This window comes from Monodelphis domestica, chromosome 6 (assembly GCF_027887165.1).
Source record: "Monodelphis domestica isolate mMonDom1 chromosome 6, mMonDom1.pri, whole genome shotgun sequence".
NCBI classification, from domain to species: Eukaryota; Metazoa; Chordata; class Mammalia; order Didelphimorphia; family Didelphidae; genus Monodelphis; species Monodelphis domestica.
In genome coordinates, this window is record NC_077232.1 from 1875886 (window position 1) to 1888488 (window position 12603).

Consider the following 12603-nt stretch of genomic DNA (forward strand, 5'->3'; position numbering starts at 1 on the left):
AGAGAGAGAAACAGAGAGAGAGAGAGACGACAGACAGAGATGACAGAGAGACAGAGAGAGACAGAGGGAAAGAGAGAGAGATAGACAGAGATAGATAGATAGATCGATAGATAGATAGATAGAGAGAGAGAGACAGAGATAGAGAGAGATTGATAGTGTTTTCTAGCCTAAATTGTTACCAGACGGGTACGCTGTACATGCTCCATTTGAAAACTTTACAAAATGCTACTCAAACTTTCTTGTTAGTAACATTTATTCTGTGTTGAAAAATGTTTACCAACTTTTTACAAAATGCTCGTCAGAAATCCAGTTTATGCAGGGACATATGACCGAGTCATTCGGTGGTCCTTCTTTGGTCCTGGTGGCTTCTCCTTTGGTCCCTTCCCCTGGGTTCAAGAATTGTCCTTTCCAATCCAGACGACTATGCCTATTGTGTTGCTCCTATACTCTTCTTCCCATCGGGGTCTGGTAGAATCATGCAAAAGAATGTAGAGGATGTACAATGCCTTCTTTCACAAGATGATGAAAAAGGAAATATACATTGCTGGAGAGTCCATGCGTAGCCTAGATCAGTTTACTTGCCATCTTTGAGGGGGGAAGAGGGAGGGAAGGAGTGAATTTGAATAGTAAATTGGTAGAAAACATGTTAAAATTTGTATCTACATATAAATGGGAAAATGACAGTAAAATATTAATGGGAATAAAAGAAGAATATACAGGAAATACTTGGAGCACGAGAACTTTCTTGATCATCTCTAAGTGCAGCTAAACCTCTACTCAATAGACTTGCTGCACATGCAGAGATCACAAGCAACTGTCCGGTAGCATATACCATTAATTGACAGAAACCTCTGATTTCTTACCTATTCCATTGATGCCTTCTTTTCCCCCAAAGCCAGATGAGATAATACTAGCAAACTATGTAGTAAATTGCTTGGCTCAAATGGCTGTTTTCTCATTTTAGTCAGGTCTGACTCTTTATGACCCCATTTATGGTTTTCTTCACAAAGTTGCTGTTGGTTTGCCATCTTCTTCTCCAGCTCATTATACAGATGAGAAAATGGAAGAAAACAGCGTTAAGTGACTTAACCAGGGCCACACAGCTATTAATTGTCTGAGTCTGGATTTGAACGCAAGTCCTCCTGATTCCAAACCTGACCCTTTATTTACTTTGCTACCTATGACCCTTGCTGCCCACTTGGCTCAATAGTAGGCATCATCTACATGCTTATTCTATTCCTTGCCTCCTAACTTTGGAGAAGTCTCATATCTTGTAGGTTTCTCCTTTTGGAAGTTTTTCTATCATTTGTGTCGGCCACATCACTTTAGGGGAGGAGCTGAGGGAGCAACCAATCAATATTAGTTATTAACTGTGTCGTAAGCCAGGAAAGTTGGGTTGGACAGTTGCCATGGACATCCCTGCTTTGGTGATTGATTGATGCTCCTCATCACATAAGCAATGACAGCAGGAGCCGAAGCTGCCCTATTGCCATCCTGAGCCTAAAGCTGGTGAAATCAGGGACTGGAAACCACTGACAAGAGAATGAGGTCACTGTTAGTGGAGGATTCATGGGAAGAATGGATGCTCTTTTGACAGTACAGATGTGTATCCAGAGGAGATTGGGGTACCCTGTGTCCGAGTGCTCAGACACTGTTGGATGATGTTTGTGTATTCTGGGTGTCTGTGTGGGTGATCGTGGGTCCCTTCTTGCTGATTTGGCTTAATAGGGAATCCTCCGTTATATAACGACCCCCCCCAACCCCCTACAGAGACCTCATCCAGAACTGGCTCCTGCCAACTGTCAAGGTCAAGGACGGATGGGTAGAGCAGAGCCCCAGAGACCAGAGGACAGAGATTCAGGGAGAATCAGACTGATAGGGAGAGCGGCTGCCGAGTCCCGATGGGGACCTTTAGAGACAGAGAATTAGTTCACTTAGCTACTGTGATGGGACCGGAAGGGTGGAAATGAAGGGAGCAGGAGTGGGTTGAGGCAGGGATAGCAGATCTGGTGGAAGGGAAAGGAGGATTGGGGGCATCCTGTGGAGCGCTAGCAGGTGAAATGAAAACTCCAGGAATCTGATCCCGACTCTTCTTTTATTTAGAGATCAGGAAGCGGAGCGCAGGCCCTTCAGAGAATGGATTTCTCCCCCTGTTACTTGCCAGGATAGATAAAAGAGTCGCTTGTTAGAAGGGCAACCCCTTGATGTCTAAACCAAGAGGCTCTGAATCTCACTCCCCGTGCCTGGATCCTCCGCCATCTGCGGGGCTTCAGAGGGCGAGGAGCGTGGGGCATGGGGTCAGGAAGCCCTGAATCCAAATACAGGTTCGGAGACTAGCTCTGGAAAGCGAGACAAGTCAATGAACGACTGCCTACCTCAGTTTCCTGAAATGTAAAGTGATAGTACCTCCTTCCCAAGGACATTGTGAGGACTAAACGAGCCGTTCAGGAAGTGCTTAGTCTAAGGTCTGGCACACAGTAGGCATTTAATAAGTCCTTGGTGAACTTGGAGTTCAGCCCTAGACACCAACCCTGGGGACAAGGGAGATCCCAAGTTTCTCCCTGAAGCCGCTGCAGCTTCGCTGGGGCCGGGGGCTCGTCCCTGCGCTCCCCCGGGGAGCACCTTGTTCTCAGCCTCGAGCGGAGGCTTCCGTGGTGTTGGTGTGAAGGCTGTCCCTCCCCCCACTTTCGGGCTCCTGCGGGCCCCCCAGGGCCCTCTGGAGGACCACCCTGAGCGGCTCCCTCCCCCTTCTCCGCCTTCGGCTGCCCAGGAAGAAGTAAATGAACGGGTTGGCGCTGCTGTTCACACAGGCCAGGAGCAGGGAGGCCAAGTGATGCCTCGGCTCCAAGCCCGAGAACACGTAGAGGAAGTCGACGATCCCCGCAGGCACGCCGCACAGCAGGAACACGAGGACGGTGAGCACCACCAGGAGGTAGAAGCGGGGCGGCTGCCGGCGCCGCGAGCCGCACTGGACCCGGAGCACCAGCGCCAGGCTGGAAGCGCACAGCAGCGGGGTGAGCAGGAGGAACCACACGAACAGGGCAATGGGGAAGGCAAGGCAGAAGGGCGCGTCGCACGTGTAAATACAAAGGCCGCAGTAGATCCCGCAGCAGAGCCCCGCCAGAGCCCAGAGCAGCGCGCACACGGCCGCCGACGTGTGCTTGGGCCGGTGGCAGCGGTACCAGAGCGGGAAGAGCGCCGACAGACAGCGCTCGGTGCTGATGGCCACCAGCAGGCTCAGGCCCACGTGGTAGAAGAGGAACGTGAACGTGATCATCACGTGATCCGTGACGACGTCGTTAAAGGAGCCAATGAATTGCTTCAAGTAGAAGGCGAAGAGGCCGCAGAGGAAGAGGGCGTCGGCCGCGGCCAGGTTGAGGATGTAGACGGAGAAGGGGCTCCTCGGGATGCGGAAGCCCAGCAGCCACAGGACCAGGCCGTTCCCCAGCAGCCCAACCACCGCGATGCCCATCGTGAGGATCTGCTTCCAGTCGCCGAATCCATCCCCTCCAGGACCTCCGCAAGGGAAACTCCCGTTTGTCCTCTCCGCTGTGCCGTCAGCCATGGCGCCAGGCCCGAAGCCACGCCTCTCAGACGCCCTGAGGACAAGGAAGCACATCAGGGATTTTCCCACAGCTTTGCTCCAGGCTCTGACATCAGTGTTAAGCCTCCTATTCACCACTTCCTCCTTCTTGGAGGCAACTAGTTGACTCCCAGAGCCAGAAAAGCATTCCATAAGCCTCAGACACGCTCTGGCTTTGTGACCTTGGGCAAGTCATATAACATGTATGCCTAAATTTCCACAACTGTAAAATGAGGCTAATAACAGCATCTACCTCACAGGAGGAACAAATGGTAAAGCAGTAGGGAAGTGCCTGCCTGACTCAGTGTTTTTTAGTCCTTTCAGTTGTGTCAGACTCTTTGGAACCCCATTTGAAGTTTTCTAGGCAATGGCTCTGGAGTGGTTTGTCTTTTTCTTCTTCAGATCATTTTATCAATGAAGAAATGAGGCAGGTAGTTGTAAGTGACTTGGCCAAGGTCACACAGTAAGTGTCTGAGGCCAGATTTGAATTCAGAAGATGAGTCTTCCTGAATCAAGGCAACTCCTCCTAGGTCAGTGATGGCAAACCTTTTAGAGACCAAGTGCCATAACTTGTCTACTCCCCCAGAGACTGAGTGCCAAGCTTTGCCCTGCCACCCCTCCCCCTTACCTCAGTCAGGAGAGGGAGAAAGCACTCCCATTGGGCTGCTGGGCAGGGGGGTGGGTGACTCAGGTGCCTGGAAAGGGGAAGGGGAGTAGACCCACCCCTCTGCTCCCCTCCAGTTCCTCTCCCCCCCCCCCCTTTATGTGCTAGCTATGAGCTCTGCTCTTGAACCTAGCTCCTCCCAATCCCACCACAGGAATCACCTTCAGCACAGACTTAACAGGTTGCCCTCTTCCCACTTTTCCCCAGACAGGGGAAGTAGGAAACCCTTCCATTGGGTTATTGAACAGAGGAACAGATCATGTGAAAAAATGTCCTCAGGCCTGTGGAGAGGGGGAGGGGAGTAGCTCAGCCCCAAGCACCTCTGGCTTTCTAGTAAGGAACTCTGGTGGGATACAGCATGCATGCCCTCTCTGGCACATGTGCCTTAGGTTTGCCACCACAGACCTAGGTCCTTTCCCCTACCCCAATCCACTTAATCCTCAAAAAAATTCCTTTACCTCTGCAACACCCTCTCCACCAGTCTTTAATTGAAAGTGTCTGTGGGAGTGAGTTGTTTACATGTTAATACAAAATAAGACATTTTATCAGAACTTCAAAATTCCTAGAGAAGGGCTAAAAAAGTCAAAGGTCTTTGGGTAGATTTTATCTGCTTGAATGTCTTAGAAGATAAAAATGGAAGGAAGCTGGGCTACCATCTGGCATTATTGTTTGGTTCTTTTGGTTGGGTCTGACTATGACTCCATTTGAGATTTTCTTGGCAAAGATACTGGAGTGGTTTGCCATTTCCTTCTCTAATTCATTTTGATGAAAAACTTGGGTAGACAGGGTTAAATGACTTACCCAGGGTCACACAAATGTAGACACAGATGTAGTTAAGTATCTGAGGCTGGATTTGAACTTACAAAGATCAGTCTTCCTCAATCGAGGTTCAGCTCTCTATCCACTGCACCACCTAGATACATCAGCTATGTGCTCAGCACTTAGTAGGCCTTAATGCTTGATACATTCTCCCCTTTCACCATATCTCTGTTCTGGTGCGATAGTGGGGAATAGAAATGAGCCTCTGGAAGATATCTGAGGATACTCTTGCCCCTCCTTCCTGCTCTGCCCAGACTCCAAGCAGCCCTTCATTTTCCTCTCACTTTTGCTCTTTCTTTAGATTGTTGAAGGGTACATGGGGGGCTTGGCTTCATTCTACATCCTTTGTGGACAGACCTAAGGGTGGGCTGAGCTGCTCTTTATTATTCTAAATGTTTACAAATCCAAACAAAACAAGGATTTCCATAGGTCAAGAAAAAGAAGATATTACACGAATGAAATCGGATCTCCTGTATGTTTAACTTACTTTTCCTCCTATCTATAGGCTAGAGCCCATCCACTAGTGTCACCCCCGACTCCATGGTTCACACAGGATATCATTATGGAGGCCAACACGCTCATTTCAATGAACTTTTTCCACTTGATCTTTCTGGAGGGAACATTCTTGGTTTACTCCTCTAGTATTAGTTCTATTGAGCCACTTCTGCTTCATTTAATGCAACGGACTTTTTTATTCTTTATGTATGCCAGCATGAATGCAGGTATTCGTTAATTATTCATCCACAAATTCATGCACACAATTTTGGATTTTAAAGTTTGTCAGTAATCTTATTTTAAATCATTTTTATTGCTCGACATAGTATCCCCCAATGAGTCGTTTTTTAATCAAAGAAAAAAGAGGGAAAAATACTTTGATACGACCGACCATGCTGTGACCACGTCCCACAGTATGTACAGTATCCCACAGCCGTCATCGTCCGCCCCTGGAAAGGCAGGAAAGGAGTGCACCAATCTCTCCGTTGGTTTTGTGTCAAACTGTGACGAGCTCCATCCTTACGGAGCCCAGCATCATTTTCACCCCCAGCCATAGTGCTGGGAATGCCAAGACAAGGAAATTGTCCCTGCCCGGAAGACGCCGATACTCTATTGAGGGTGGACAAGAGCCTCAGACGGAGCCAAAGCAAGCCACTGGGCTGGTCAGGGATAGCTTTAGGGATAGATGGCCATTCCACGTGGGGTTGGTCTGTCAGTGCTGATTGAGAAGAGAAGGAGAGCCAGAGATTTGGCCTGGGGAGTGGGAACAAGAGCATCAGCATTCTCAGACTGCAGGAGCTACTCAAGCCCTCCAAATGAAACTCTCCCTTCCTGCTGGAGGCATAGTGAGAAGCGCCTGAAGCTTGGGGACGGCCCTTTGCCTACCAGGGGAAAAGGGATCAAAAGGCGGCACAGCAGCTCCTCTGACCCTCTTCCCCAAACTGACCTGTTGGCCAGCTGTGAACATCAAGAGCATCAATGCAAACGCACAATAGAAGGGTGAAACTCACAGAGAACTCTTCAGCAGACCCAGGAATGCCAAGGAAAGGCCCCCCGTTGAGAACTTCCCTTCCTCCTTTCCAGGCTCCTGGCACCTCCTGTTCTGTGAAGTCTCCTGGCCAGATGGGGGTGGGCTTGGAGCAGGACTCAGGGCAGCAGCTCCTCTCTTACCTTTATATTCCCTTCCCTCCTCCCACAATCACAGAGAACTAGTAAAAGAGACTTTCTATTTGCTTTTAGATTTCCCAAACACTTCTCTCCGGAGAGAAATTCTCCAAAGCTTTCCACTTCAGAGAAAGCCCCCCAATGATGTTTCTCTGGTAAAGACTTCAGTGTTCTCTATCAGCCTTTGCACAAAAGCATTAGAGGAATTACTGTTGGGTTTCTGCGGTTCATTATTCCCCAATTCACTGGTTTTTTCCCATCATTCTTGGGTGCTTATTAGTCATGTTTCCTGCAATTTAAGTAAATGAAATCCCTTGTGAGCCTCCAGGTTCATTAGGTCTGCTTCTGGCTCTCCCAGAACTTTTTCTGAAAGGGGACTTTAGTATTCTGTTGGCTTGGCTTTCCAGGGAGATCCTAGACGAGGCTTATATTTCCTTAGACTACGTGGGTATAAGAGTGAAGCTTGAACTGGCAGGAGTCCAGGATCTTAAGATTCTTACAGGAGAAAAGTGTATATGCATATAGACGTCCACACACGCATCCACTCATTCACAAAGCGTCCATGTTAACGTACACATATGACCACGTAGGAATGAACCCACGTCTATGCAATATAATTATACATTATGACACAACACGTACGTGTGCTTTTATTTATGCCAGGCACTCGTGGATGTCAAGGTTTCTCTGGACTCGAATGAAGAAAAACATATCTTCATTTTCACTAACCTCTAGCTCAATTTCAATAGTCCATGCAATTATTAAAAGAACGTTCTGAAGAGGAGGAGTGCCAAAGCATCCCTTGTTGGCTTAAAATGCTCCTAACCCAAAGACACCCCAATGCAGGGTACAAAGCACACGTGAAAATATATCCGGATGCATGGTTGCAACACTGACTCCATTTATACTCGGCAGTATGGCTGAACGTGTGTATCCATCGGCCTCTGCTACCCATACACTTCCCCTGTGGCAAGCAGAGACCAGGATGCTGCCAGTCGCCATCAGCAGGCGAGACTGACGCTTGCCTCTCGTGCTGTTTCCTTCCTCTACCATGTTACCCAGAGAGCAGGGGCCCCATGACAGGGAGACGGAGGAGCACGCTCTTCCAGTCATTTGCAATGCTTGATTCCTGGGAAACCTGCTCACAAGATGGATCATAGTAGAGGGAAGGGATCAAGGCCCCAGACCCCAAAGGAGATGTTGGCTTGGATCCTGGCCCAACGCTGCACTTCTGAGTCACTAGGGGAAGCCCCTTTCCTTGCTGTGGCCTCGCTACACCCATTAGTCCCATGAAAGGCCATCCATCCACGGGCCCTTCCCAAGAGTGGCCGCCGATAACGAGACAAAAGAGAAAGCAGCTCCTACTCTCAGAGGGGCCGCCAATGCATGCATAGATGTATGTTTGAAAGGGTACATTACCCATTTGTACAAATTCTCCAGCTAGAGAGACATGGCTCTGAAATGGTTCTGATAGACCCGATCCGAGCTCAAGCCCACATTAAATGTGGAGCAGGGAAAGGGCCCTTCTCAAGCGGCTGGCAAGCTAGGTGGAGTTACAGGGAGGGAGGAGAGAGGGTTTCCAGGACCATAAGAGAGTGAGAAGTTTCTCCTCCAGCTGAACACATGGGTATCGGGTGGACGTAGATTTCTGTTACACCCCTTAACCCTCTCTCTAGTCTTGGGGTGCAATGCTTAAAGGCCTACTTCAAAGGCGACTCCTCTGATGGTGCTCCAGGAATCGGTTGGCTGTTGGCAGCACGTTTTGGCCAGTTTATAGCCTCGGGTGCTTGTACAAGAGGCCAACAGGACAGCTGACAAGGAAGCCATTGGCTTGTCTAAGCAAATGGCAGCAGATATCAGAGAGGTTCTACTGATGAGAAAAGGGCAAAGAATGCCTCAGCGTCAGGTTGGACCTCTGTTCAAATTAGGAGCTGTGATTCTCTCATCCACGGAGGCCTATTCTTAGCCACCTCTCAAGCGGCACGTCCTGGAATCCCAGGAGCCGGAGAGGAGCCCGGAGAGTCGGGCTTGGCCCGCGTCTGCCGTTCTCTTTCCGTCTCTCAAACCTCCCCTCTTCCAGGTTCTCTACTAAGCCGTTTCCCTCTCGGCCGCTGTGGACAATTGTGGTCCACGTTCTCTTCTCCAGCGAGGACGAGTCTCTCTCCCAGGCTCTGAGTGCAGCACACAGCACAGGCTGGTCTTCTGTTATTCCAGTTTTCACTTAAGAGGTCTTATGTTGAAATGACACAGAAAAGGCCATATTGGAGATCAAGGCGACAGCAATTGGAGGATGGCCCATGCGGTCAGGATGTGCTGGACCTGCGCTTTGGCACGAAGGTCCGAGAGATGCAGATGGAAAGGGATGCTGTAAACATAGACATGGAAGAGAGTGCCAGACGCGATGAGAAGCTTCAAGAAAGCCATTCTGGCTATGCTGTTGTGAGGAGGAGCTACTGATGAGCTGGAAGACACGTTTTAGCTTGGTTAGGAATGGCTGTCAATCCCCAATTTTATTTATATTTCCTTAGTTATGGAGCAACCTATCCCAAAGGCCTTCCTGTAAGAGCATTGGACGATCAAATACAATCAAGCGGGGCGACTAAGTGTATCAGAAGAAACATACCTGGCTCAGCCTTCCAGATCTTGTCTCTTGAGGCCGCCACATCCCCCATCTGTTTGGGGCTGGGATCCTTGGCCTCGTTTAGACCACCAGCATCGAAATGTCTGGTGGCGTCATCCCCAGGAAGCAGGGCTGTGAGGCTGTGCCAGACAGAAGTGTTGGATAAGGGCCCTGATGGACATCCTGTGCAGTGAACATCCTCCCCTGAAAAGCTGCCCCAGCGACATGCCAGGAGATGACTTGGATGACGTGAAAGCAGAAGTCAGTAAAAAAGGACAGGAAAGTGATGAAACGCCAAGATATTCCTGAAAAGATCCTGGAGCTCTATTTGTAGAAGGGAACGGCCCGAAGGACGCGGGCGATCGCCGCTCTCTCTCTTCTCACACTATTCCCATCCAGGGTAGAACATCCAGGCTTCCTACTGAACAATTGTTAGTACTTTCAGGTCTGTCTGTATCCTGGTGAGTCAATCCTGAGAGTCAAGTAGACGATGTTATTTGCTAATTGGCATTTCAATGAGTAATTCATCGAAGAAACCGTGTTCCTCATTAGTACAAAAAGAACGGAGATCAAAGGCATATAACCTTAAGCCTCTATTGTATCGATTTCTTTTTTTAAACCCTCACCTTCCCTCTTGGAATCAATACTGTGTACTGGTTCCAAGGCAGAAGAGTGGCAAGGGCTAGGCACTGGGGGTTAAGTGACTTGTCCAGGGTCACCCAGCTGGGAAGTGTCTGAGGCCAGATTGGAACCCAGGACCTGCCATCTCTAGGCCTGACTCTCCATCCACTGAGCTACCCGGCTGCCCCCTGTATTAATTCCCAATATATTCATTCCATAATGTAATTTTATACTATATTGATTTTTATAATTGAGTCTGCCCCTGTCTACGAGACATTTCTATGTCCTTGAGTTAAGCTCAGAAATTTACTTTTCTCTCTGATTTAGTTTAAAGTTCTCTCTCATACTAGTAGTCCCTGGAAGTTCTCCAGGACAGCTGTGCATTGTATTTAAGGCCCCAAAGTTAACTTCATGCCAGCCTTAAACGCTATGTTGTCTTCTGTCTTTGCTTGTTCTTCTGCAACTTAATGAATTTCTAATCACTTTCAAGGAAACGGGAAGTCTGACAGTTTTGGTCTGGAAGAGATTACAAAATGCAGATGGGTTCCATGAAACAGTAACATTCCTGAATTGTCACAGAGGGTTGTGATTAGTCCAACCTGAATGGCAATCCACCTTGCTTAGCATAGCCAGTTTAATGGTCCCTCCCTACCAAGATCCCTTTTCTTGTGTGCCAGAGAAGAGGGTCCCCTCTTTCTCTTTGGGGTTGTCCATGTAACCCGCTTTGTTCACAGTTATATACATCCCTGTTAATAAATTGATTTTGCTTAGAGCCAAGTACATCAGCTTAATTGTTAAAAAGGTATTTGAGCATACACTTGTGTCTAAATAAACCCTTACTTAATATGTAGCATCTGAATTGCCTTAGAGAGTCAGGGTTTTTTTGAGTTTTTTGAGTTTTCATTTACTGCTTTATATATATTTCTTACAATATAATGTGTAACATAAAATATAATACATATGGTTTCTTATAAATATATAAGAAATTATAATAAATATGCACCTATAACTACTGTAGCTTTGCCTTTTAAAAATTAGGTGTATTGATAATGCAGCATTCTAACATAATGTTCTTATTTATCTCTTTTAATTAGATCTAGTTCAGCTTTAGCCTTTTCTGAGATTGATATTGCTACTCCTGCTGTTGCATAATGTATTCTACTACATCCCTCTATTTTTACTCTGGGTAATGGGTTTCTTGTAAACAACAGATTGTTGGGCTTTTAATCCATTCTGCTGTCAATTTCTGTTTTTTTTTTTTGGGGGGGGGGTGATTTCATCCCAGTACACAGTTATAATTATTATATATTTCCTTCCATTCTATTTTTATTCATTTCTTCCTTTTGTCTCCTTTTTATCTCACTCCTCTTCAAAAACCAAATTTTACTCTAACCACTACCTCCCTAATCCCTACCCTTTCTTCAGTCCTCTTTATTTTCCTTCCCTACTCTTCTATGGTTCCCACCCTTCTCTCCTCGCTTTACCATTCTTGTTAATATATTTACCCTTCTATGAGTCCCTCACTTATCCCTCTATAATTTTCTCCCTTGTCTTATTCCCTTGTCCTCCTTTTTCTTAATCTATATGCCTGAATCCCTTCTAATCTTTATCCCTTTCCCACTTATCTCCTTATAAGTTAAGAAAAATTCTATCCTTCAGTATTTGTTATTTCCTCTTTTACCCACCCAGATATGATGAGATTGCCATCCCTCTATCCCCTTCTTCCTTTCTTATTGTAAGGCGTAAAATTTAGGGTTAGACTTAATATATTTTTAGTTGGTGAGCAGGGATTTAATTACTAAATCCCAATGAATTACTCAAGTCAGAATGGCTTTTATGGTAGTTTATTTACAATAGAGGGAAGAAATTAAGGAAATGAGAGAGAGCGAGATAGCTGCTTCAGCCTGGTCTGAATCAGGCAGGAATTCAGAGGCCCCAGCAAGGGCAGGGGTGGTGGTGGTGGAGAACAGAGAATTAAATTTAACATGGTTTTTGGCCACGAGGCCTCCTCCAAGATGAGGGGTCTCTCCAGAGGCTGGTGCCTCCAGAAAGCCAAGGAAAGGGAATCAGCCTTTTCACTCACCACATGGCAGTCCAAGGGGAAGCCTTGTGTTTGAGATCTCAAGCCCAAGCTCCTCCACAGTCAAGTTCCAAGGCAAAGACCTCCTCACAGGAAGTGACCATGAAATTTAAAGTGATTTACATCACTTCCTGGGTCTCACATGTACCAATGGTGGTTTAAACTTGGCTTTGGCCTGCCCAGGCGGCAGTCAGTTGTTTCTGATTTGTCACTTGCTAGCACACGCGGGTCATGGACCTTCCTCTCCCACACTTAATCCTACATTCCTGGTGGCTAAAATTCTAAAGGCTAAGCAGGGTAGAGTAAATCTCAATTTTACATTATAACATTTCTTGTGTTCATTCCTTTTATATGAGATGATTATTCCAATTTATCCTTCCCCACTTAAATTTAATTTTTGATCCATTCTATTATATCCAATTTGACCTCAAATGCTTCTTCAAACCCCCAATTAATAGCATTCTTTTTTTTTTTAAACTCTCGCCTTCTGTCTTGGAGTCAACACTGTGTATTGATTCCAAGGCAGAAGAGTGGTCAGGGCTAGGCAAGGGGGGTCA

At 47.1% G+C, this 12603-nt stretch overlaps 1 protein-coding gene across 1 annotated transcript in view; it reads right to left on the reverse strand.

Annotated features, from left to right (window-relative positions):
* Window positions 1–2076: 2076 nt before the first annotated feature.
* Window positions 2077–12603, reverse strand: part of LOC100016665 (mas-related G-protein coupled receptor member X1-like) — a 28351-nt gene continuing 17824 nt past the window's right edge. The window contains exon 2 of the mRNA XM_001370413.5: window positions 2077–3599. Coding sequence (XP_001370450.3) covers window positions 2630–3565 — 936 coding nt within the window. The 5' untranslated portion in view covers window positions 3566–3599 and the 3' untranslated portion in view covers window positions 2077–2629. The remainder of the gene's footprint in view (window positions 3600–12603) is intronic.